Raw genomic sequence first — 24,700 nt, 5'->3', positions numbered from 1 at the left:
CCCAGAGCCCTGCCCAGCCTGGACCTGAAACTCCCCATGGGTGAGGCATGCACCGCACCTCTGTGCAACCTATTCCAGTGCTTCACTACAACCATTGTAAAAGACTTTTTCCTTGTATCCCTCTAAGCGTGAAAATTGTCCCCTTGTCCTATCACTACAAACACCCCAGATTTACAGATTTCTATTATCAACACTCCCTCCCTTAAATCCTGCCAAGACACTGCAGTGTGATTCTCCTACTCTTAACCTTGTAACTCAACGAAAATGGGTGACCAATGGTCACGATCATTTAATTTAATTAATCCAGTGCTCATGGCAGATTTGTGTTGCTAGCAAGCTCCAGAACCCTAAAGGGTGACAACAAGCTTTCTTACCCAGAGATGTCCTTGCAGGAACTGCATCCTTATTGATCCAAAATGACACCCATGAAAGAACAACTGTGAGTATACAAGGAATGTAGGTCTGGATAGTAAAATATCCCATACGTCTGCTGAGATCAAAGAAGATTGTCATAATAATATAATCACCTATGAATTAAGGAAACAACAATAATTTTTTTTGATTATATCTGTTAATTTTGTTGTACATAGATAGTACATGCCAAAAAAGTTAATTTTTTCCCTTACCAGATAGGGTATGAGAAATTTCAGTTGTATTTCGCAACCCTACAAATGCAAACTGATACAATCTCCAGTATTTTGGATCTGCTACTTCAACAGAGGTTTTCTTCCATTTGTATTCAATTTCATTTCTGGGATATCCATCTAGAATAAAACAACAAATGAAGACTTCAGCCACAGCATATCTCAAAGCACGTACTGTGATCTCTGAAGCTGTTTAGAATCAAAACAAGGGCAGTATATAAAGTGAATCAAAAATCAAGACAAACCACCTTATATACCAAGAATTTAATAACAAAATATATAGCCTCAATTTTAAGCTTAACTGTTAAGATCAGCCAAAAGTTTAGTAAATACAATTGTTCAGGAAATATCTATGCAATACACTGGAATTCAGACGTGAAAAAATGACTCAGAATCACTCTTACTCATTAATAAATGAATGTAATATACTTCAGTATTACAAGTACACAAAGAACTTAGAAGTACATATACTTCTGAGTACATAATTTAATAAAATTCCTATTCCTCAGTATGGATTTCTGTGACCTGATTCATTGTTCAGTAATCCACCTGGAATTGTAGCCTCCTTGATTTTCATGTGCCTCACATGTTGACCCACATTATCTAGCGCAAAAGCAGGAATGAAATCAAGTAAGACTCACTTGTATTTAGTCAACAGAACTACCAAATTTCATTTAGCATTCATGGAGGAAGCACTAAATAAAATATTCATTTAAGAAGATTCACTGAAGTTTGATTTCACTGCCTATTAGATTTTACATTTAAGAATAAATTGTTTAGCTGTGTTCAGTTGGTTTGAGTTTCTTTTGCTAGTAATAGCACAATACTCTTAGGAACAGTATTTTATTTTTAATATATTTAAAAACTAAGCCTGAAAGTTATGTTTCTTGCTTGCAAAAATAAGTCCCACTGAAAGGAGAAGGCGTGTTTATACTGATTAAGCGTTTACGAGAACAAGCTGAAGAAGGCAGATCTTATTTTTCCTCTTAAATATACCACATGGAACCAATTCAAAACTGGCAAGTCTGAAAGGCATAAAAAATAAAGTTCTACCAAGGCAATAGATTTCTGTTAACTGGAACGAGCATTCCATCACATTCCTTAGCAATACAATTGTTTTTAAAGTTACAAGTAAATGAAATGCATGTAATTCAACTCATTCATTATTGCATTTAGTTATGCAATTAATAATGCAAGAATCAAAGCAAAATACAAACACGTTTTTGTCCTTCACTTTGAGGCTTCAAAAAGTAATTTTTAGCTCTCTTGCTGATAGATCTTAAGGAAATTTAAAGTCTGATTATAAAGTGAAATGAAAAAGTATTGTACCACTTACAGCTTGAAAATTCCAGTGGACAGGAGTGTTCATCCATAGGAAAGTTATGAAGCTGAAGGTAACATTCAGCATTAATTGTCAGTCTAATTAGAAAATAAGAACAAAAGAAAGATTATATACATACATTGAGACACTTCAGACTAGATAATAAAATCACGCATAGAAATCAGTTTTGCCAAATAATAGATGTTATGCATATTCAATAGTGTATCTGCAAAAGGCATTCACCATCATCTCCAAGAACAAAATTATCACATGCAACATGACGACCTGTGCCATTTCAATTGCCATATCACGTCATTTCAAAAATGCCAATTGATTTGGAAATCTCTTAGTGCTCTACCAGGAAGAGGAGTAAAAGGGAAGAGCTGAAGGCAGGTCATGGAAAGGAATAAAGCAATAAAATGAAGTTTTTTGAAGAATGCTTTGGAAAGTCGAACAACATTTGGCATCCCTATATCTGATGGCTATATACACTCTTATATAAGTGGGGACTTGAGGTCTGCTCTATATTTATGTAAGAAGAAAAACGGTGAAGAACAATCTTGATATTTCTGCTCATTCAATGTCTAAGGCGCACAGGTTTTTCAAGTAGTTAATATATATTTTAGAAGCAGTTTAGAACTCTTAACATGTAAACAACAGCTTTTGTGGCTTTTGAAAATACTATCACAGACTTCCAAAATGTTTCTAAGCAAGATGGATTTTAAGGAAAAGAGTAGTTCTTGCCATACGCTGGAAAGATAAAAAGCCCCATTTCCAAGTAAGACACTTGCATCTTTCTGGGGGTGCTCTTCAAATTTTCTAACTGTGATATATGATTGTCTTGCCTTAATTTTCCATTTTCAATATTTGGATGGTCAAATCTTAAAGAAAGCAAAGCCTAACTTTCATTATACACAAAGCAACAAGATCTGGAATCTCTGATGAGGGCAATGGAAAAAAATCAAGGTCTAACCTCAGAATAGACTCAGTGAGCCTACTGAGCTTACTGAACCTACTGAGCAGCTAAACATTAAAGAATCACCATGTCTTCTCCCTCAAGTACCAATGGGGAAAGAGTGGTAGTACACAGGAGCCAAAGAACTTGGAGCACTGTCAGATCCAATTCCTTCAGTCACCAACATATGAACTCAGTGTTATTCCAATATGAACTCTCAATGTTATTCCACCTTAGGCTAAATTCAGATCATATCTTTGTCTATATAGATGCTTGCAAGTGGTAGTGTCAGGTGAATACCTAGTTTTGCTGTTGCATTTCTACCTCACTGCACTTCATAACTCAAACTTGAGCACAATAATTCTAAGTTATTGCTTTGAGAGACCTCATGTTTTTCATTGAGTTTGATTGATTTATTAAATCCTCTCAGGACATTTGTATACATTCAAATGAAGCATACTGAGAACAAAAATAAGTGAATGGAATTCCTTTAAAAGCATTTTAATTCTTCTGTTACAGTAGTCATAAACTGTTCTAACAACACTACTAGACTCTATATGAAAGCAGTGTAGGTGATAAAGTAATTAAAAAGTTGCTACTGCTTGGTTTAAGAAAAGTCAGATATATGGTATCTTTCGCATGAACTACTTCTCTATCAGCTTCTAATTTATTGCAAGATTTTTTAGATGTGCTTAAGAAATAAAAAGAAAAATTGAAAGATTATCCTAAAATGCTTTCTGTAGACTACAGCCATTCAAGAACTTTTTGTTAAGTGACTGAGAGATGAGTGCAGATAGTCTAGATGGTAAATTTAAAATTATCCAAAGCATCCCTCATTTGCCAAGCAGAATTACTACCAACATGTTTGCTTATGCCTAACTTGGAGGAACAGATTTGTAGACTTCAATAGCTTGTCAGAGTAAACATGGGAAGCAGAATATGCAGAACTAAGACATTAGCTTTAATCAAGCTCTTTTATTATTTTTACTGCTTGAAGCATTCATCTTTCACTTACAGAATATAATTTGCTGAAAATTAGATAATTAACTGCTTACTGTAGAAAGTCTGTGAAACAATTTATTACTCAGGTTTGTGATAACTTAGTGACAGAATACGACTTCATTGTTTTTTTTTTTCCTTAAACCTTGTCTGTACCTAAACAGGGATTAAAATTTGCTATCCTTTTCAACTATGTTTACCCAATTTTCTGGGTAGCATATTTCATCTTCATCTATTGATATTTTTCATTATCAAATCATTTTTTTCCTTCTTAGCAAACTCTTTGCCAACTCCCGTGGTCAACAACAAAGGAAATTCCAGGGACTTGATCCATCTTTCTTTTCACATTCTTACACATACCAGTTTTATCTTTTCTACTTACTTAATAAACACTCACCTTAGAGTGTATAATACTCTTCCATCACTCCAGATTCGAAGTAAGCGATTTGGAGTTGTAATCCAGTGAGCATCAGATTTTCTTGAGTTCCGGAAGAAAGTGTCTGGAATCCAAATTTTTCCAACCATATTGCTATTAAGCATAAGCACTTTCATTGAGCTGTTAAATTTTAGACGACTGTCATACCAAGTCTGGGCAAATATAATATCTATGGTGTATTCCTAGAATCAGAGAAACAGTATTTATGTACATATTTTCCAAAGCCTGCAAGCCAAGGATTTTCAATTCATACATAAATCCAAGGCTACCTCTTCTATTCTCTTTATTGTGATTTGTATTGCATTCAGCAGCCTGTAGCAGACTAAGGAAAGGCACTCACAGCCTTCTGCCTCTATCTCCTCTCTCCTGGGACACACTGTTTAGCCAAGGAAGAGGAAATCTGATAGGAGCTTGCTGTAACTTGGCAGTCCTCACACAATACAACCACATCTGGGGAAATTGACACAGATTTAAGGACAACCTTAGTTCTTCTGGGCTAGGCCAAGTTTCTAGAGACACAGATTTACATCACTTCAAAAGCAAACCATTTCTTATATTTTCCCACTTGAATTTCACAACATACATCTTAAGATCCTTCAAGAAAGCTATTATCATCTTCAACACTCCCCCCCATCTGCATTTTGAGAAAACTAATCAAACTCATCCACTGACTGAATTTCAGACTTTGAAAAAGGACAGGAAGTAAATATCACTTCTTGCAGAAATAACTTTACCATCTACCTCATATAGTAATCTGCATGCACACAAAAGTATACACTGTCATATTCAGAAAGGAAATTTCCCTAATGCAGTTTCACTTTTCTTATTAGAGTCTGAAGAAAATTTATTTTCTGATACAAAGTCAAATTCTTCAATAGATTTTCTAGTCAAAAGAGTGGAAAATCAAAGATTTTAATGAGACAAATCCTGACACAGTTAAATACAAGGGAATTAAACACTGAAAAACTGTATTTTATTGTATCTCCGAAGGATCCAACCACTTGTTGCTCAATATAGGAGCAAAATAAAGGAGCAAAGCAGCAGACTAATCTCTGTAGCATTATCAGCTCCAGACTAGGACTCTGATTTTTTCTTTATAACAGTCATTTTGTATAGTGGCAGATGGCTACCTCCTGAAACCTTCTATGAGCAACTCAGTATCTCCTCTCATAGCTCAGTCCACAAGGAATAAAATCACTGAAGGCCTAACTTACACACTTTTCATTGGTTGTTCCCTGTCATCTATGAGGGGGAAAAGCTAGAGGGAGACAGTGCTGGCGTGAGCCAAAGGGTTTTATTTAGACAATAAAAATCCACACTGCAGATAGCCATTTTAATTTTTAAATGCTATGAAAATAGAAGGCTCTGCTGATTGGATTAGGGTTTTTTGCACATTTTATTTTTTAATAGCTACAGTATGCAGCTGTATGAGTTACAGACTGCTCTTTCATTTCAGCAAATATTAGCAGCCATCTCCCTGTGAAATTTGTGAAATCTGCCACTCTATCCTTAAGAAGTGCAAAGGTGGACATACCAGGACTGCTTGAAGCTCTCTCCATTTTCCCACTTATTTGGGTGGGAAAAGAGCTCATTTGGAATAGAATAGATATACAAGAGGAAGGCTAGCCTCTGCTCTCCTTTACATGCAAACTATCGTAACTCAGTGACTTACAAAGAAAAAATAAGTTTATGAGGCAAACAGCAGTAGGACAAGGGAACAAAAGGACTGATCAAAAATGCATCCTGGAGATGATTTTACTCTGAAACTTTGCTTACTCCTTTACAGACTTAGTCATCAGGAGAAGTTTCTGCCGGTCAGAACAAGTCTTTGATTATTTTATTTGTATAAAAAAGTCTTCAAGACACCTATGAAAACCCAGGGCCTGTTTAACATCCTGCTTTCTGTGTTCTTCTGCAGATCACAATTGGAAAGGAAGTTTGCCTTAGTCTTTTGTAAATTAATACACAAGACAATATGCTAAAGAAGTATTTTAATAATTAAATGAAGCAACATGAACAAAGATTTGCTTGTTGTCTTAACAATAAAAAATAGAAAAAAGAAGTCAGTGAGTAAAATCAACAGAAATGACTGAATGTATGATAAGAGCAGGCTGTCTGAAGGTGCTACTCTAAGCAGCCACTTCACAGTGGCACTGCATTGTCTGAGAAAAAGAAATATATCAGTGTCATTACAGTCAAATACACCCAAGGCAAGAAAACTCAGACTACCTCAGAATACCAACAGCCCTATCAAATTAAGATAAAAAGGAAGAAAAGCTTGATGATTTTGACTAAGCAAGATACTTGTATTCTTTTACCTTTCAGTATTAAATATGCAAGTTTTATCAGAACCATGTATTAAACAAGTTGTTTAAACAATATTTTAAAGGAAAAACAAAAACAAATAAAACAGGAAATGTTCACATCCTTCATTAATCATTTTTCTCTGTTCAAAAATGAACTGATACATACTAATTCAATATCATAAAATTAATAACTATTCTCTTACAATGCTGAATGCATAACAATAAATTCAATCACTAGCCTCTTATCTGCAGAGAGTGGTCCTGTTGAATCATGCACCTAGATATGTCCATCTTCCCTCAGAGTTCACACAGCCAAAGGCATAATCCTACTCATTCATCCCAACTGAAAGATTCACAACTTGTCTCTCTCTGATTTCACTCAAGAGCAATTATTCCACTTCTAAAATCTGCATTGTTCAACATTACTATCTACTTCTTCAGCAGAACTACTTGTCCTGTGCATCACTGAGACCCTGATGTCTTGGAGGATCCATAATACATCCTTTAGGCAACATATGTTCGTTTCCTGTCTCACACTCTCAGCTCATTTCATCTATACCAGCATTCACTCAAGTGGACTTGAGCATAAAGACCAAGCATATGCATGTTGTGTTCACATGTGTACATGAAAAGCATGAAGATGGGACTCAGGTGGTTGTTAGCTTCCCTTCTCAACAAAAGTTCCTTCACAAAGAGGCCAAGTGTTATGGGTCCAGACAGGTCTTGTACAGCCTCCAAGCACAGGTGCACTTTACAGGGTAACTAGGCAAATGAAGCTCAAGTAAGTTTGTCAGCATGCAGCTGTGAGAGCAAAAACCTGAAAGGGTAATAATCAAGAAAGTTGGATAAATTCTGAAGATCTAGTTTTGAAATAGATCTGAAGTTTTAAAGTTTAATGTATTCATACAATAAATTCCTTTAAATCTGCAGTTCCTGAAAAGCAATTCATACTTTCTAAAGAGAAGGGAAAATCTGGACCCTCAAAGAATGTTGAAAATATAGTAGAAAAATGACTACACTAAAGAAGCACTCTGTCTCCAGAACTAGATGAACAAAAGCGCTATCTTTGTTTATACACCATATTAACAAGCACAACAGCACATCAGAAAATACAATTTTCTTTGAAAGTAATAAATCTTTCAGAGCAATTGCTTTGTTTTCCTCGTTTTCTTAGAAAAAAAGTTAAATTTAACACTTATTACTTTTATTACTTATAAAGCTCACCATTCAATGCCGTTCTGTAACCATAAAAACTGGTTTACTACTCTCTCTTTCAAATGAAACTAATGATAAAACATCCATGCAGAATAAAATGAAATCAACCCATGGCTGCATTAGTCACAGCCAGAGCAAAATGTATGCTTATTCATATTCAGCCTCACAGGGTTCAATAAACATTGCACATGTTAGCTCATATTTGGTGTTTGATTAGATCACCAAACTCTTTTGCACAGCTGGCATAAAGAGCCCACCTGCCTAATTATTTCCAGATAACTGCAATCCTCCTTCATCTCTGTCCTCTCTAAAACATAACAACAGTCTCCAAAGGCTGGGAACACAGTGACTAATCAGAGAATGCCATTAAAGGGCTAGGCAGTGAACAGTCTGTGAATATTGACAAGCAGGTGTATAGTCTCAGAGACAAATAGTTAATAAGGAGAAGCAATTACTTCAAATTGAGTAGGAACAGCTACTGTATGAAATATACCACATTATCAATGTTAGTTTCTCAAAAAGAATTAATACAGTTCAGTAACAGTCAAATATGAAGATAGACCTCTAGATTCTTGATTTATTGGAATGCCATGAAAGAAAGGGAGGCAACCATCATTCACTCTATAAGATTACATCTCAGTACACCTGCAACATGGCAGTTCCAACATAACATCAATAAGGGTGAAAAAAACTGCACAAAGCAGAAAACCATTTTTCTTGGATATTTTGTCTGGCACTCCCACAGCTTATTTGATATTTCACAGCAAAAACTTCAGAGAACTGACTAGGTAAGTTGTTGCCTGGATCTTTTTAACATGCAATACATTTGTATGATACTAGGAAAAAGCCCAGCTTTCTCAGGCTAAATACAAATGGAATGAGATGTCCCAACACCAAAAACAGAGCTGAATACTACAGTCCTACAATATAGATAATTACCAGTGAATTGCAGAGAAAAAGAAAGAATAAAAACGTCCTTCTCTTCCTGAATTACTATTACTGAAGTAAAATGAAGTTTTCTTCATTTAGGAAACAGTTTTGGTTTGCTTACTCATGGACCTACAGCAAGATCTAAAATATCTGACAAATCACAATGATTCTAATAAGTACATGTGTATTAGATAAATGATCCTACTGTAGTGGAAGAATTGGGTGTTGCCAGGAATATAATGAATATAGCATCTGCTCCAGGAATCTCTTTACCAGTCAGATTATTATCAGATAATCACACTGGAAGATGCTATAAAAGCATATGCACATGGTAAGTGGAAATACTGCAAATCTTATCCACAGAAGGTGAGGGAGTACAGAGAGACTTAGAGTCACAATACAGAAGAAATTCACTGCTCCACACCATAATTTGGCATCTGTGCTTATCCAGTCCTTATTTTGAATGCAAAGTGACAGATGCAAGCCACAATATGAATAAAAGGCAAGATGTATTTAAATGCTTTGTAGATTAGAAACAATAATAAAAATCTTACTAAGTAGTAAAAAGATTAGCTAGATAAGTATCTAAAGCACTTCAGCAAAATCTCTGCTGATCAGCTATGATTACGGCTATTTGAAGAGAGCAAAAAAAAAGAGGAAGTAAACACTATATATACATTTGCTCATTGAAAATGAGACAAAAAGGGGTGTCTTTTTTTCAATTGTCATTTGAACATTTGACTGCTATTTGTAAGCAAATCTTAAACTACAGAAAAAAACAAAATTCAGAAATGAAAAATGAGACACGAATACAACTTATATATTAAAAACACAGGATGGAATACAGATAAGCAGTAGGGCTTGGCTTTGAGGCTATCTAGAGTGATTTATCAACTCAATTAACTGTACTTTCTAAATTCTGGACCTACATCTACCTTCTTATAACAAGAGAGACTTGAGCAGTCAAAATTAATCCCACATAAAATTTCAGCTTTGCTGAGCATCACCAAAGCATACACAGTTTGCTACAATTTCATCAAATAAATAAGCTACAAAGTCTCAAAAACAAGGTTTCACCATTCATATGGTTACAACTGCTTTAAAGCCAGATCAATTATACTTATTAAATAGTTTTTTCTTTTGCTTCCCTGGTTTTTCTGCCATATCCCAAAATCCCAACATTGGTGGCAAAACCAGGAGAGACAGTTACCCGGGTTTGGTTCTCACCTTACAATTCCTGTAGGTTACATAATCCTGTGTGAAAGAGCACTTCTAAACAGCTTTGTGTTTGCTGAAGCAGTCAGAAGTCTCCAAATACCTACATGCTACAATGAAGATAGAAGAGCATGGCAACTGCTAAGAACTTCCTAAAAGGGCCTCATTAACCACTGACCCCAGGGAAAAGTGTGTAACACTTTGTGGGAATAAATCATTGCAACAGCCAATACTCTTCTTGAAGAAAGTAAAATCTCACACAGCACTTACCATATGCCAGTGAATAATAAATTACAAATAACCCAAATTTTTTGTGGTGGTTGAAATAAGCAGCAATAACCTGACCTGACCAAACTGATAATTATACAACAGAATAAACAATATCAAAGCTAAGATCAACTAACAGCAAAGTTACACTTACTTAGCAAAAGCTCATTGCATTTTCTAGCTATTTTATAAGCTCACTCACACATACATCAACAAAGGAGCAGGACAATAACTTCTTCCAAAAATGGGTTTGCTTCCTTGGAAAAAAACCTAAAGGTGCTACTGTAGGAAAGGTCATCCAGATGGTTTTGCCCTTTGACTATCACTGGACTTTCCAGAGCATATATTATGAACAAATAAATCCTGCTCATGAGATCGCTCAGCTTTCAATAGAGGGTGAGTTGTCATAGAGTCAGCACAGATCCTGGCACCATCCAGGGCAGTTTTCCTCTAGAGTGCAGTAGTGAAGGAGGCAATGATAACCTTTGTTGTAGAAGCCATTTCCAAGGACACTTTCTAGATGACATCAAGCAGCTCTAACAGTAAAAGCACAACCTTTACCTTTCTCCCCAAAACTCTGCAAATCTTGGTCAACAGAATCACTCCAAAAACTCATACAAAAAACAATACAGGCCCACACTTCCATACAGACAAATGCATTAGACATTAATAATGAAGGACAAGCAAGCCACGTTCTCCAAAATGTGAGATATACAAGACAAAGAACTAAATGTATCTTGTCTCAGCTACAGAAACAAGAGATAACCCCAGCAAAAGCTGACAGGAAGGGTTTGAAGCAGATATTAAGATAATAACAATAAAGCATACAACAGAGCAGCCAAGCAGACTGTACAGTTGGGGGGAAAAAATGGGAGAAAAATACTGACTGATATAGCTTTAATGCCAGTTGATACCCTTCATCTTTTTACCAAAGACCTGGAAAGACAATGCAGGCAAAAACAGGAGGAAACAGAGAACCTAGTACCATTAAGAACTGCAGGTAGCACAACACAAGTTTAAATGTTCACACTTTGTAGCCTCCACAGAGAGAGAAAAAGAAACTTTAAGAAGGAACATGATGAGAAACAGTAAAACAGCTTTACAGACATTTAAAGAAGGTTTCTTTGAAGCATAAGGGGCAGACTGGGAGAAAGCATATGGTATACTAAGTTGAAAAGTTGAAAGGATGTGAACAGAAACTATTGAGATCTCAGGTAGGAATTGGCCTCTTGGGAGGGAGAGGGGAGGTGGAAGGCTGCAAATAGTCTTTGAAGGAATTAGTTTATGTGTGAGATCCAGAGTAAGAGGAGCCTGAGGAGGAACATGAGCAAGAAATAATTCAATAGAAATACAGGAAAATTCTCTCAGTAGGACATCTCTAAGTAGTATGACTGGAGCAAGACTGCAATTGCAATCCAAAAATTTATCATCAGAATAATGCAAATGTGGACAAGAGATTCACCGTGATAAATGGATTAAGAATAAATAAATAAAAACACCTGAAAGCTGCTTTACAGTCAGAATTTGCAAGACTGTCTGAGACCTTGCTCCAGGGTCTAGGATCCATCATATCATAGAAAGATTTTAGACTTCGATGCCATGCAGAATATCCACAGAAATGGAGAGCACGGAAGGGTAAATATGAGAAGATTCAAAACTATGATTTAGTCACTCTGACATACCTAAAGATTTGTTAACAGATGTGAGGTACTCAAGGTGGTATTTTCTGTGGGACAGAAGGAGACATGCAGAGTTACAGACAGCAGAAAGGCAGCTGAATTTGTATAGGATGCTATCAAGAAGTTGCTGATAGCAGAGAACTACCATGGAAGATACTCTGCATGGAAGAGCTTTAAAAAGTAGATTTACATCTACAGTTAAATAGATAAAGTACTGAAAACATAGGAGCAAGCACCTTGATTTCATAACACACTGATCACAGAGAAAAAGGAAAAGATTTTAAGCAACTTTTTCCAGCCCTAGCCATAAACAGCCATCTCAGCACTTCTACTGTTTCATTTAACAAATTATCCTTATGCAAATACAGAACACTGGCATCTGAAATCTCAAATACTTCACAGACCATTTAGTTATTGCTCTGGCTGTTGATGTGGGTGATCTGACATTATATAAAATGGGTTTCAACCAGCATATGCTGGCATACTCTAATGAAGTCAAGGGATTTAACGTAAGTCTCCTTATAATTTACAGTAAACCATCTCATCTATGGCTTAAATGATATAACAGACCCATTCACAAAAAAAATTATCTCCTGAAAAACACAAGATTTGAGAACGAGCAACAGCACTAGAAGTCTGCAGCCTCAGATTGAATTGTTCCTAAACAGCACACACAAATTAAAGCACATTTTACAGAAAAGAGCACAGATTTTCTGATGTTTTGTGTGGGACCTTAACTACCTATTCTGACTTTGTATCTATGGAGAAACAAAGGGTAAACTGCAGTTGAAATACCAACAAATAGTGAATGCTGTTTAAAGTGAGGGTTGAAAAGATGGTTCTGCTTTGGTTTTCTTTCAGAAAAGATACTGCAATATCTCTCTATCATACAAAGGCTGGCTTTTCCCTCATCCCTTGTCATTCTCTTCAAAATGATCACAGAAATTGCAAGTGACATCAGAACTGCTGTGCTGAGCCAGTATGAGGAGGATATTTCTTGTACTTGGCTGATTCCCCTGAAACCAGATGGGATAAGCTTAGAGCTACCTTGCAACAGCAATAGGCAAGCTTACTACCTGCAACAGGCGGACTAATCAATTTAAGCTCTTTTCTTTTTTATCATGAAAAACAGAGCATTTATAAAATTTTATTTATGAATTATTATTCAAGTTTCTATAGCTGGCAAAATAAGTCATATAAATAGACATGTTTTTTTAATACTTAAGTGTATTTCATAATGAATTAAGAACCATATTCAGGATTACTGAAGGAATATTTACTCAGCTCCTATAAAATAGCAGTCTCCAGGTGCTCATATGGTTAACAGCCTGTTAACTCTGACCACTTTAGTGTCAACAGGTACCAGAGCGATTGAAATCTATCTCCCTAATCAAAATAAAGGAGCGATTCAGGGAAAAATAATGTGTCATTCTTGTTTACTCCAAAGAAGACACCATACAATAAGCTACAGGTGACAAACAAAGGCTTGTTGATACTTCTGATTTTCAAAGTACTGTTCCTACCACATGAAAGAAAACTGAATGAGTTTTCATAAAATGCACACACTGTACTCCAAAAAATCTGCAGGGCTTGCATCCTGTAACCACAAACTTACGAAATTTCATAAATTCTCAAATGTGAGAAGAAGCGGTCATATTATTTCTCTGACTCAGTAATCACAAAACTCATAGTGGCAATGATTCTCCTCTAAACATGTTTCTCTTCTTCAAACATGAAAGGAATTTCAACCAGAACTGTCAGATCACAAAAGCTGAAGTCCTGGCATGGTTCTGTCACAGGCAGCAGCAGAGGACGTCTGCAACTAGACTGGAATATCACAGCACAAAACAGTGATAAACACAGAGGGACTGGGTGATGAGAACAGGGCAGAGGAAGATCATGAGGTCCAGACAGCATGGATGGACATAATTTACATACACAGGCTATACTACCCGTACCTCAAGAGAGTTTTTTTTTGGCTTGTTTTTGTTGATGTTTTTTTTTATTGTTGTTGCTTCTTCTGTTGTTGTTTTTATTTATTTATTTTGAATGCTAGCCCTAGCTTGAAAGGAAAAAAGTAGTAAGAGTACATTTGCATTAAGTGCTCAACAAAATGAGCTTCCACATAGAGAAATACAGGCTCTAAATATTCATCGTATGTCTAAATTCCATTAAGAAAATGCCAGACCACTGCAGAGCTTTTGGGGACCACGACTTTGGCCATAAAAATGCACTCAGATGTAGTTTATATGACTGCTGCAAGATGCATAGTGCAGGGTAGCTTTAAAAAATAAATTCAAAAATCTTTAGGCTTAATGAGTATTAGAAGCCTAAATACTTCACTGATCTAGACACTTGTTAAGAATATTTACTCAGACTGCAGATGCCTAGAGAGACCACATGCTGCAGGAAGACATCTTTTATGCATGGGGTGACTATAGCATCTGGAATTTTATGTAGATGTTTGTTAAATTAAATACTGAAAGCCAGACTCCAAGAGCCTTTAAAAATAAATTCTAATGAATGTCATACATATACTTAAAACTTCTGTTTTGTGAAAGCAAAAGAGTCTCTTACATAGCAAGAGGAAAATAAATTGAATTATAAAAATGAGTCAGTTTCCTCTCTTAAAGAGGAGCTTTTAAAGCTTTCATAGGAACATACTCCCCTGATATCACGATATGACTGTCTCTATATTGTGCCATTTTGTTTCCATACTAAATAGTTAAAGGTTATCATTTTACAGTGAATTAACCTATCTGGGAAATGACTAATCCAAAGGGGAATCACAGATATGAGTTCTCCCATTACATAATAATATGAGGGCTAAGAACAGCCCTGGAAACTGAAGCAAATTTTGGAATATTGGCTAACAATCACAAACAACATTAACTCCTGGAAAACCACCTCTTTAATGAAATAGCTCACATAAAGAGAGCTTATAAGGTCACACCTGTAATTATTTTTTGCTGAGAATGTTGTTTCCTAGATTAAAGACATTTTTGTTGGAAACTTTCATAAATTTGTATATTATTTTTAATTATTTTTCATAAGTGTTTGATTTTTGTGATATTAGATTCTCATACAATCCAAGTTCCTAGCATGAAAGCTTAGAGAAAACAATTGCTATTTGATAAAGGAAACTTCTACTGTTTGCTTGTCTCTATTAGAAGTAGCAGCTTATCCATGCATTTTGCTCCCACGTTAAGTTCCATCAGAGAGCATACAATGGGGAGAAGCAGAGAAAAAAAACTGGAGTAGGAAAACAGATGAAACCAGAGGAAGCATTTACACTGGACATCAATATACCTCCCCTACCCCATCTGCTTCCTGCTCTTTCATGCAGCTCTCTACATACAACCCTGGCTTGAGACAGACTTCCCTGCCACAGTAAATGATGACAACCCTAAACTTGGTTAGCTGTTATGCTGGAATGAACATCTTCCATTTTTAACACCTTTACTCCTGCTAAATACCACCAGTCTTCCATGTCTGCTATCTTATCTCTCATATTTCCCACCTGAGCATGACGACACACTTGCAACTCATACATTTTTAATATACTTCTGTAATTTGCATCATTTTGCCAAATGTGCAGAAGTTCCCTGCACTGGCATAGTCTAGCATACCTGGACTGGACAAAAAGGTCCTTCTGCACACAAATGCAAAACTGAGCAATTCTGCAGGGAGGTGCTAAATGAGAAAGGGGGCTGATCACCAAGTCATTCAGGTGCAAGTCCCAGCCTCATTCCTTCTGCCCCTGAGCTACTGAGAGGAGCCACTGCCACTGTACTGTCCAGGAGAAGTCATGCAGACAGGCCTCTGATGCCTCGAACTCAGGCAGAAATGAAAAAAAATCTAGGCGATTTGAGGAAAAGGCCACAGACTCAATTTCCTCACAAGTGCTGTTTCTTCCCAATTCGTACCAAACAGCAAGATCTAGCCTTAGCAGATCCCCCCAAAATTAGAAGTGTTGCATTGTTTAAATTCTGAAGAAATCAGCTACGCATACACTATGAGGATGACCTATAACGCTAAAAAAGTCATGAAAGAAGGAATACAGTAGAATTTATTTCTATTTTTTTTCTCCAATAAAATAACTAAATAAATAAATGCACTGAAAAGAGTTTTATTCATGAACGTTAGGTCAAACATTACTTTTCCTTATCTCTAAAGAGCAGCTCTAGGAAATATTGTATACTGAACCATAAGTAAATCAAGTATAGATAAACATAGTGAAAATGTTTAACATGCACCAAATTCATCATCCAAAGCAATGTCTTACATGTGGTCTCATTAACAAAAAAAAAGTTATTAAAATGATTAAAACAATTTCAAATAGCTAGTCTAAATTAGATTCTGCAATAATCACAATTATATCCAACAGCAAAAGAATATACTTTAAGAAATAACAAGTCTATCTGAGTGAGATCAGAAATATATCGTAATACTAGCCCACACCATCTCTCAGGTAATGTTTTCTGTCAATAATCTGAACTTACCATATTGATTGGGTCAACTGGGCCAATGCTGTTAACATAGACATCTGTTTCAATTACAGTAGTTCTCACTAAAAACAAACAAAAAAGTAACCAAAATAATTACATGTTCAATGTATTCTTTATATCAATAATGTATTTTATTAAAACAATAAATCTAATATTTTGTATTAGATTTGGAAAGATGACATCTCTAGTTTGTGCATTCTGTGAAGAATCATATATGACTTGGCTCCTTTATCTCACATGAATTAAATTACAATTGTCAAGATGAATTTTTTGTATCTTAATGTCACCTACATCCCAACTACTCTTTATGAATAGATATAAGATCAATATAGAAGGTATTAAAGGTATAGGAAGTGGGGAGGAAAAAAAAGATTCTTCCAGCATAAAATATGATCATAAGCAGAAATAATGTTCAGGAAAAAAAAACAAAATAACTTTTGTATAATAAACCAGAAGGTCTGGGAGCAGGCATATTTACCAGCTGCAAGAAATCAATATGCAGCATTTCATACTGAAGATACCTAACAAAAATATCTTTTAACCACATTTCTTTGCACAATTATAGTGCACCTATGGATTGCTAATATACTTTCATTGACTTGATCAGTATATTGTTCCACTAACCAGATTGAAAGTTCATAAAGAAAATCCAGTCAAATTACTGACCCTGAGCTGACAAAATTAATTGTTTTAGAAATATATTTTTATAATGCATTTACAGAAAGACACCAAGTCTAAGCAAATTTCCATGAAGGTCACATCTGATATATGTGTCACTGATAATTTTGTTGTTACTTCCAGGCGGGCTTGTAGAGGAAAAAAGATACAAATGGAAGAGGTCAGGATGTGGTGCAGGAGAGGTCAGCATTTAAACAACATCAATTTACCAAGCCCTTTTTTTCCCAGCTTGTATGATAGATGGAATGACAGTAAGTGGATACAAGAGGACATGTCCTCATCTCCAGAGTAACAAGAGGGTTAATTCTGAAGTTCTACTGGTCTTCCTCCCAAGATCTAGCACATTAAAATGAAGTCCCCCTGTTCATTTGTAGATAGAAAGGGGAAAGGTAAAAGTATACATATACATATATATATATATATATATATATATATATATATATATATATATACATACTTTGATTTCATAGAAGAGGGATTCTACTTCACAAGATTTGACTGCTTCTCACTGAAAACCATTAGAGACCTTCTAAGCCTTTTATAACCAATGTAAAATCTTATGTAACACAGGATTTTTCAAATCTCAGAGACCTAGAACTCAGACACACAGAAAGAAATAAGGGACCATTAACAACACTGCCTGCTATGACAAAAGGAAAGATACATTTCCTAATTATCCACTGATACCTTATCTCTGCCAATCTCACTTGACAGGAAACTTCCTGATCCTAAATCTGATCACTGATTCCCTGAGCTTGTGACTAAGACGTGCCAGTCAGGCTGCACAAAGGGTTTTCTGTACAACCACAAAGTGCTGAGTTACTTGATCACTCTACTGTATCCAGAGTGCTCCACAGAAAGTTTAAATGGACTCTGGAAATCAATTTGTTTCCTGAGGATAAAAGATAAGCATTCCCTGAACTGCAAATGTCTTAAATATCTGCAATGCTCAGAAAGGGGGAGAGCACAATAACTCATAGGCTCACACTGAAATACTTAAAAAAAGATATTTGTTTGCATACATATAATGTAACATATACAAGTAAAATGTAACATATACTTTATGTATGTCACATCTCACAAATACACATCCACTGCCTTTTATCTTGCGAACTGTACTTAACTGAAAAACTCTTCAATTTAATCACTGCCAGACTAGAACACAGGAAGCTGGATCAAAACCTATCTTTCCTCATTGCCCTAGCAATGCTGAATTCAATATTTTTCCCTTAGATTTGTAGGAAATATCTAATTCTCCTTAATGCCAGGAAATCTGTTTTATTTTGAGGTTCAGTTCTTTGACTGACTTTCAGTACTGCTTAGCCATATGCTAAACCTGTTCCTCAAACACAGGTATCTGCACAGAGTGATTAAGGTCACCTCTCAAACTTGGATGTGATGAGCAGTTCATATCACATACTGAAAATGGAATTCATGGTCTATCTGTTCAGCTTTAACATCTAAACTTCCACTGTTTCTTCTAGACTCATCTTAAAATTTGGACATCAGAACTGGCATTCTTTTTAAACAGTCTATCAGTGTTTCATGAACACTTCTAGTTTTCTACTTAAAACGTCTCTTCTCTAAAGGGATCAGTCCTTAGAACAGTCGTCTGGGAGATATATACCTTAAAACTTACACTACACAAAATAATCACATTTTCTCCTAAATCACTGCCATTCTGTGAAGAACCTCTCACCTTGAAATATAAGCCACCAGCTTTCTTTCCACGCTATTATCTCCATTTTTTGTTTGTTTTTGTTGTTTCTTTGTTTTCAATTAGCCTTTGTCTGTATCTCTGATTTCACTGAAGAAGAGGATTACTCTGCAGATACAACTTCTCTCTTACCAACAGTCTTTGTGTCACTTGCCAAATTTATTACAGAAATTCATTGATGAAATCATTCAATATGTCATTATCCTTGATCAAGTCATGCCTGCGAGATCCAACAACAGACAGTCCTATCATTGATATTTTCTCATTAACAACTACATTTTGAGATCTGTCAGTGAGCCAGTTTTTAATATGGGCTGTGTCAACTTTGCGAAATTCCAGCATGCAGCAAGCAGTACTTGATCTGCCACAAGGGCTCTCCTGTAATGTGCCACAGAGTTCAATTTACCTCTTCTAAACTGCTCTGACTAAGATCATTAGAGCTATTAAGAGCCAGTGAAGGATCTGAAAAACTGCCTCTGTTGAAATTATTTTAATTGACCCAAATGATACAGAGCAACAAATCCAATGCGATAAGATTGGAAGGGGCTGTTTTGTTTCCCTAGTTCTTCTGTGCAGAACTGATCCCAGTGCTTCTGTGAATTAGAAGAAAGAATTCATTCTACTCATGTTTGTGAACTAGAAGAGATATGAGTCCATGAAAATGATAAAAGCAGTAAGAAAATACATTCTTGATACTAATTTGACCTCCATATAATTACGGCAGCTCATTTGCTTTCCACAAAGAGCTAACAGCAAATGATGGTTTTGAAAGATATTTCTCCTTATTTTCTCCTTATTTTATACAGGAAATACAGTAACAGCCTTGAAAAAACTATGAGTAGGAAGAAGGCTATTTAACAAATCCTTAGTGCAAAGCAGTACAGTAGACCTTATACATTTCTGAAGAAGAGGAGAAAATGATAGCCCACTTTAAACATTTGTAGTGAAAGAAGTAAGAGTAAACAAGAAGGTCAGCAGACAAAAGTTCTCTCTGCATATTAAATAGGTTGAGTGAAAAGCACCAAGCAGCTGCCCACCAGCTCCTAATGTAGGTGAAGCATGTGAGGAATGCTATGCCTGATCTGAAAAAAATACACTCACACTTCTGATTTCCTGCTTTGACATATTTTCTTCGCTAGAATAATAGAGTCATTTGAGTTGGAAGGGATCTTTGAACATCATCTAATCCAATTCCTATGCAAGGAACAGAGGACACCTACAGCTTGGTCAGACTGCTAAGAGCCCAGTCCAGCCTGACCTTGAATGTCTCCAGGGACAGAGCATCCACCACCTCTCTAAACAACCTGGTCCAGTGCTTCACTACCCATACTGTAAAAAGCTTCTTCCTTACATTTAATCTAAACCTTTCCTCTTTTAGTTTGAAATCGTTTTCCCTTCTCCTATCACCACAGACTCTGTTGAAGAATCTGTTCTTTTCTTTCTTATAGCCTTCCTCTAGGTACTGGAAGGACACTATCACAGGTCTCCCCGGAACCTTCTCTTCTCGTCTGAACAGTCCTAGCTTTCTGAGTCTGTCCACACGGGGGAGGTGTTCCACCCCTTTGATCATTTTTCTGGAACTCCATCACGTCGATGCCGCTCCTGTACTGAGGACTCCGTATCTGGACGCAATACTCCATGCCTCCCTCACCTTGCTGGCCCTTTTTTGTTGACCTTTTTTTGATTCTTTTGGGGCAGTCCAGGATACCGGACTGAGAGAGCACATCACTAACTCAGGTCCAGCTTACCATCTACCCCTGGTCCTTTTTGGCAGGGCTGTGCTCAATCCTTTTCTCCTCAATCCTTTATCTTTAGGAAGTTTAACTGGGATTTGTCTAGTTTTGAGCATCATTTAACACAAGCATGTAGCTAAGGACAGGCTTATTCTCTGGAAAGAAGTAACTTTTGCCTGAAGTTTAACAGTGAGAAAGAACCTCCCCACACAAAGCAAGACACGGAAAGGAGTGGTTCTTGGAAGACATGACCACTGCTCCCCTAGCAAGGGAGGATGATGTATAATCCCCAGGCATATTCTGAACACCAGTTTGGGTTCAAAGTTCATATTTTGGAATATGTTAACTATGGATTTTAAAAATCACACTCATATGTATCCACCTCAACCACTGACAAATTACTTTAGTAATTGCACTTGCTATTGAAAATGCCTCTCATTTTAGACTGTATTTAACCAGGTCCAGTTATAAGCCTTTTTTATCTGAAAGCTCACTGCTTGCTACATGAAAAACCTCTCTTTATCCTGACACAAGCTATAGTCTAGATTTTAAAACCACAGAGCATTGTCCTTTCTATTGCTGAATATTGCTCTGTTTTCATTAATCAAGTCCTCAATATAAACCAATAGCAAGTTAGTCCATCTAAATTCACTTTGTTCATTTAACTTAACTATCTTTATTTATCACATTTTTTAATTTAAACAAATATAGTTAATTTCAATCAAACTTTTTTTTTTATGAGCAAGTTTTCAGTAACTCCTCAATAATTGCCTAAAGTAATCAGTCATAAAGCAGTTATTAAAAAAATAAGGCGATAACCATATTCATGAATAACAGGGGTTTTCAGTACTTCGATACTACTTTAGTAGTATTCAATACAACAATACAATTCTCACAAGAATTTAAGAATATTACTTATACAACTATCTGTATTAAAATTCAGCTTCAAGTGTCTAAAGCAGGCTTCCAGCTCCATCTATAAAGATTTTTTTCAATGTGACTTTGATGAAAGTAGAACCCTGTTCTCCACTCATTCTTCTACCTGTTTTGATTTAAAAGGAAACCCATTTCCAGTAAAGGTTCCTACCCCACCATTTTTTATTTCCATTATTTTCTATGCAGGGTACATATCAAGTACGTTTTAAAACTCACCACATATGCTCTTCTACACATAGCTCTTGTATTTCAATTTCCTTCAAATCTTGTAAAATATTACTGATATGAAAATAGACATCCCTCTATTTTCATCTGCTATTTTTGTGCTTGTATCAGTTTATTACTTTTCTACCTACATCACACTTTTGTTTACACTACACTAAAAGCACCAGTTCAAGGATAGTAGGGGATACTTTCTTTTCAGAGTTAGCACTTTTATCAGTCTCTAGAAATGTTCACTTCTTGTTCTTGCATCCTTTATACTTCTCATTACATAACATTTCACATTAGTGCACTGAGATGCAATTATTTGCCCATGCCTTGCTAACAGGACAATTACAATTATTTAAACTTCTCTAGGTAGGATTTTCTCTTACATTCATGAGCTACCATCCTCATCATTCTTAAAAGCTGTATCTTCCTTAAGTTAGAGATTAAAAATGCTACATTAGGGAACCAAATTGTGATTATTCCTATTTCTAACTGAATTTTCAGACTATTAGTTATGTTTCACTCATGTAATTCAACAACACTGGACACGAGAGATAGCTGGAAAAGAATAAATTGATAGAATAACACTAACATGCTAATATCCCAAAGTTGTGAGGGATGGAATAGCAAGTAGACAGAATTCCTTCCTTTAAAAAGAGTGTTTAAAAATGCCAACTTGATCTAGGACTGAAGCTAAAATAGTGCAGTTATAAGTTATATACATATATATTCTTATATACAGTAAAAATAATTTTGTTTTGTTAATATATCAACACACCAAGGTTGTATTAGTAATTAAAAGGATTTATACTACAGGATCAGAAACTCCAGGTGGTAACTGCTACTATTTCATACTGAGCAAAATGTACCTTAGTAATAGTATCTTTGTGCTCCACACATCTAAGAATGTTGTATACAGTGAGTTAAAGTCTAATAAGTTTAATAAACATAGTAGAGTAGCAATTAACAAATCAATACAACTCAAGGATATTACTATGAGGAACAGAAAAAGACACACTGTGGTTTTCTGCAATAAAATTTCAGTATTGCAAAGGATTTTTCAATTTTCATTTGGTTCTCCTTTATCATGTCACTCTGCGTATTCAACAGTGAAACCCCTTTTCCTATTCTGAGATACTGTGTCAACATGAAGAAGAAAAAATAAATTGACTCTGCTATTCAAACCCCAAAAGTCTAGGCTCAAAAATATACAAAAGTCTTCCAATTTTAACTGAGCTTTGTAATTCAGTAATAACGTTGCATGGGAAATTATTACCTTGAAAGATAATTATAATTCTAGTCAATAACCTTGTCGTAGAAATACTGACATACTCTGAAGATGTGTAATCTGACACTCGATTTTATCCACAAAATAGACTAAGATGAATGTGCCACAGTCTGATTTTATTTTCATATGTTTAGTATCTGTTGTTAAACATCTCAAACAGCTGGACAGAATGTGATACCTGTATTCAAAGCTGGAAATTTCAACTTACTTTTGCCAAAACACTGCAACTTCCCCTCCATCCAAAAGAGAGCCAGAACATTTGTTCTCTAGTCCCTTAGCTTTTCATGAGCCTTTCAGTGTTTGGATGGAGGCAGGACCCAAATAGAAAATGTAAAAAATACAGCATCCAGAAATTGAAGAAGAAAAAGAAAGGGAGCATTTATGTGAGAGCACCTAGATGCTAGAAGGTACTTTCTTTCAGAAATGATAATTCTACCAATAAATGAAATCCAGAAAGCTGTATATCAAGGTACTCTAAAAGACTCATGAAAGTTTTTGCTCGACCAAAACTCAGTGCATCAGCAAAGCAAATGTAAGGATTACATTACTTTTTTTTTTTATGCCCGCTCAAAGTCCATTGGACATCTAATAATGAGCTCCTCTTCCTCTCTTTTCCCTTTCTTTATTTCAAAGTTTTAAGGGGAGAAAAGAGAAGAATAATCCTCACTACTTTCATCGCCACCTACCAGCTAATTAGAAGGAATCCTAGTGAATAAAGTTTTTCCCTCATAATTCTTTTCTTGTCCTTTGCATCAAACAATTGAGGAAAAAAACAAAAAGATACTATATATCTTCTATGAATTGAGAAATTAAGATAGTAATTCATTCAAATGAAGGTGAAGGAAAAGACAAGGGAAGGACTTCTTGTAAGTACTGTTAGCAACAGGGCAAGGGGGGCTGGGGGAGGGGGTGCAGTTTAAACAGGAAGAAGGTAGATTTAGACTAGATATCAGAAAGAAATTCTTTACTGTAAGGGCGATGAGACACTGAAAAATGTTACCCAGAAAGGTTGTGGATTCCTAACCCCCATGGAAGCATTCAAGGTCAGAATATATGGGACTTTGAGCAAGCTGGTCTAGAGGAAAGTGTCCCTGCCTATAGCAGTGGGGTTGGAACTAGAATCCAGACTACTTTATGATTCCATGACAATCTTCATGAGATTCCATATTGTGACAGGGAAAGAAAAGATTTCCGTTCAATATCTTCATGGTAACAGTTGACAATAAAATAGAACTAAGAAATTTAGGGAGGAAAACAATTTTTCAGAAGCTTTCACAAGAAAATACTTAGTCTGAGACTGCACCTCCCTGTTTTCCTACCTAAACGAAACAAGTCTAGATTGTACTATTGTTTATTGTATAAACAGCTAATAGACTTACGTTATATTCCTTTCATAGGGAACACCAGGTATTAAGCAAATAATTTTGTCCTCCACCTCTGTTCATGATTCAGAAAATAAACTTAAGGAAAATATTTCTTTGTTTGATCCAGCAAGCACATGGTAGATAATGGCTGGTGATGTCTGCATGTATTCCGGGATTTCAACATGAATGCTTTCAAATATTAACAGTTACATTTGAATTGACGATTTCATTATTGAAAGACAAAATTGACTTCCTACTAGCTGCAAAGTTTAAACTAAAGTAAGGTAGTCTTACTTTCT

General features: G+C 35.8%; 1 protein-coding gene across 2 annotated transcripts in view; it reads right to left on the bottom strand.

Annotated features, from left to right (window-relative positions):
• GABRG1 (gamma-aminobutyric acid type A receptor subunit gamma1) overlaps positions 1-24,700 on the bottom strand; it is a 48,377-nt gene that overhangs the window by 6,681 nt on the left and 16,996 nt on the right. Inside the window, exons 3-7 of one of the 2 annotated variants that reach the window (XM_065737072.1) lie at positions 16,470-16,537; positions 4,317-4,537; positions 1,981-2,063; positions 627-764; positions 375-527 (exon numbers count right to left, since the gene is read on the bottom strand). In XM_065737072.1, the coding sequence (XP_065593144.1) occupies positions 375-527; positions 627-764; positions 1,981-2,063; positions 4,317-4,537; positions 16,470-16,537 (663 nt within the window). The remainder of the gene's footprint in view (positions 1-374; positions 528-626; positions 765-1,980; positions 2,064-4,316; positions 4,538-16,469; positions 16,538-24,700) is intronic. The other variant, XM_065737073.1, reaches the window with a different exon arrangement.

Source organism: Cyrtonyx montezumae, unplaced genomic scaffold (assembly GCF_038088225.1).
Source record: "Cyrtonyx montezumae isolate F1298 unplaced genomic scaffold, pur_monq_1.0 scaffold_2, whole genome shotgun sequence".
NCBI lineage: Eukaryota > Metazoa > Chordata > Aves > Galliformes > Odontophoridae > Cyrtonyx > Cyrtonyx montezumae.
The sequence above is the reverse complement of the archived record's forward strand: the minus strand, read 5'-3'. Positions and strand labels throughout refer to the sequence as shown.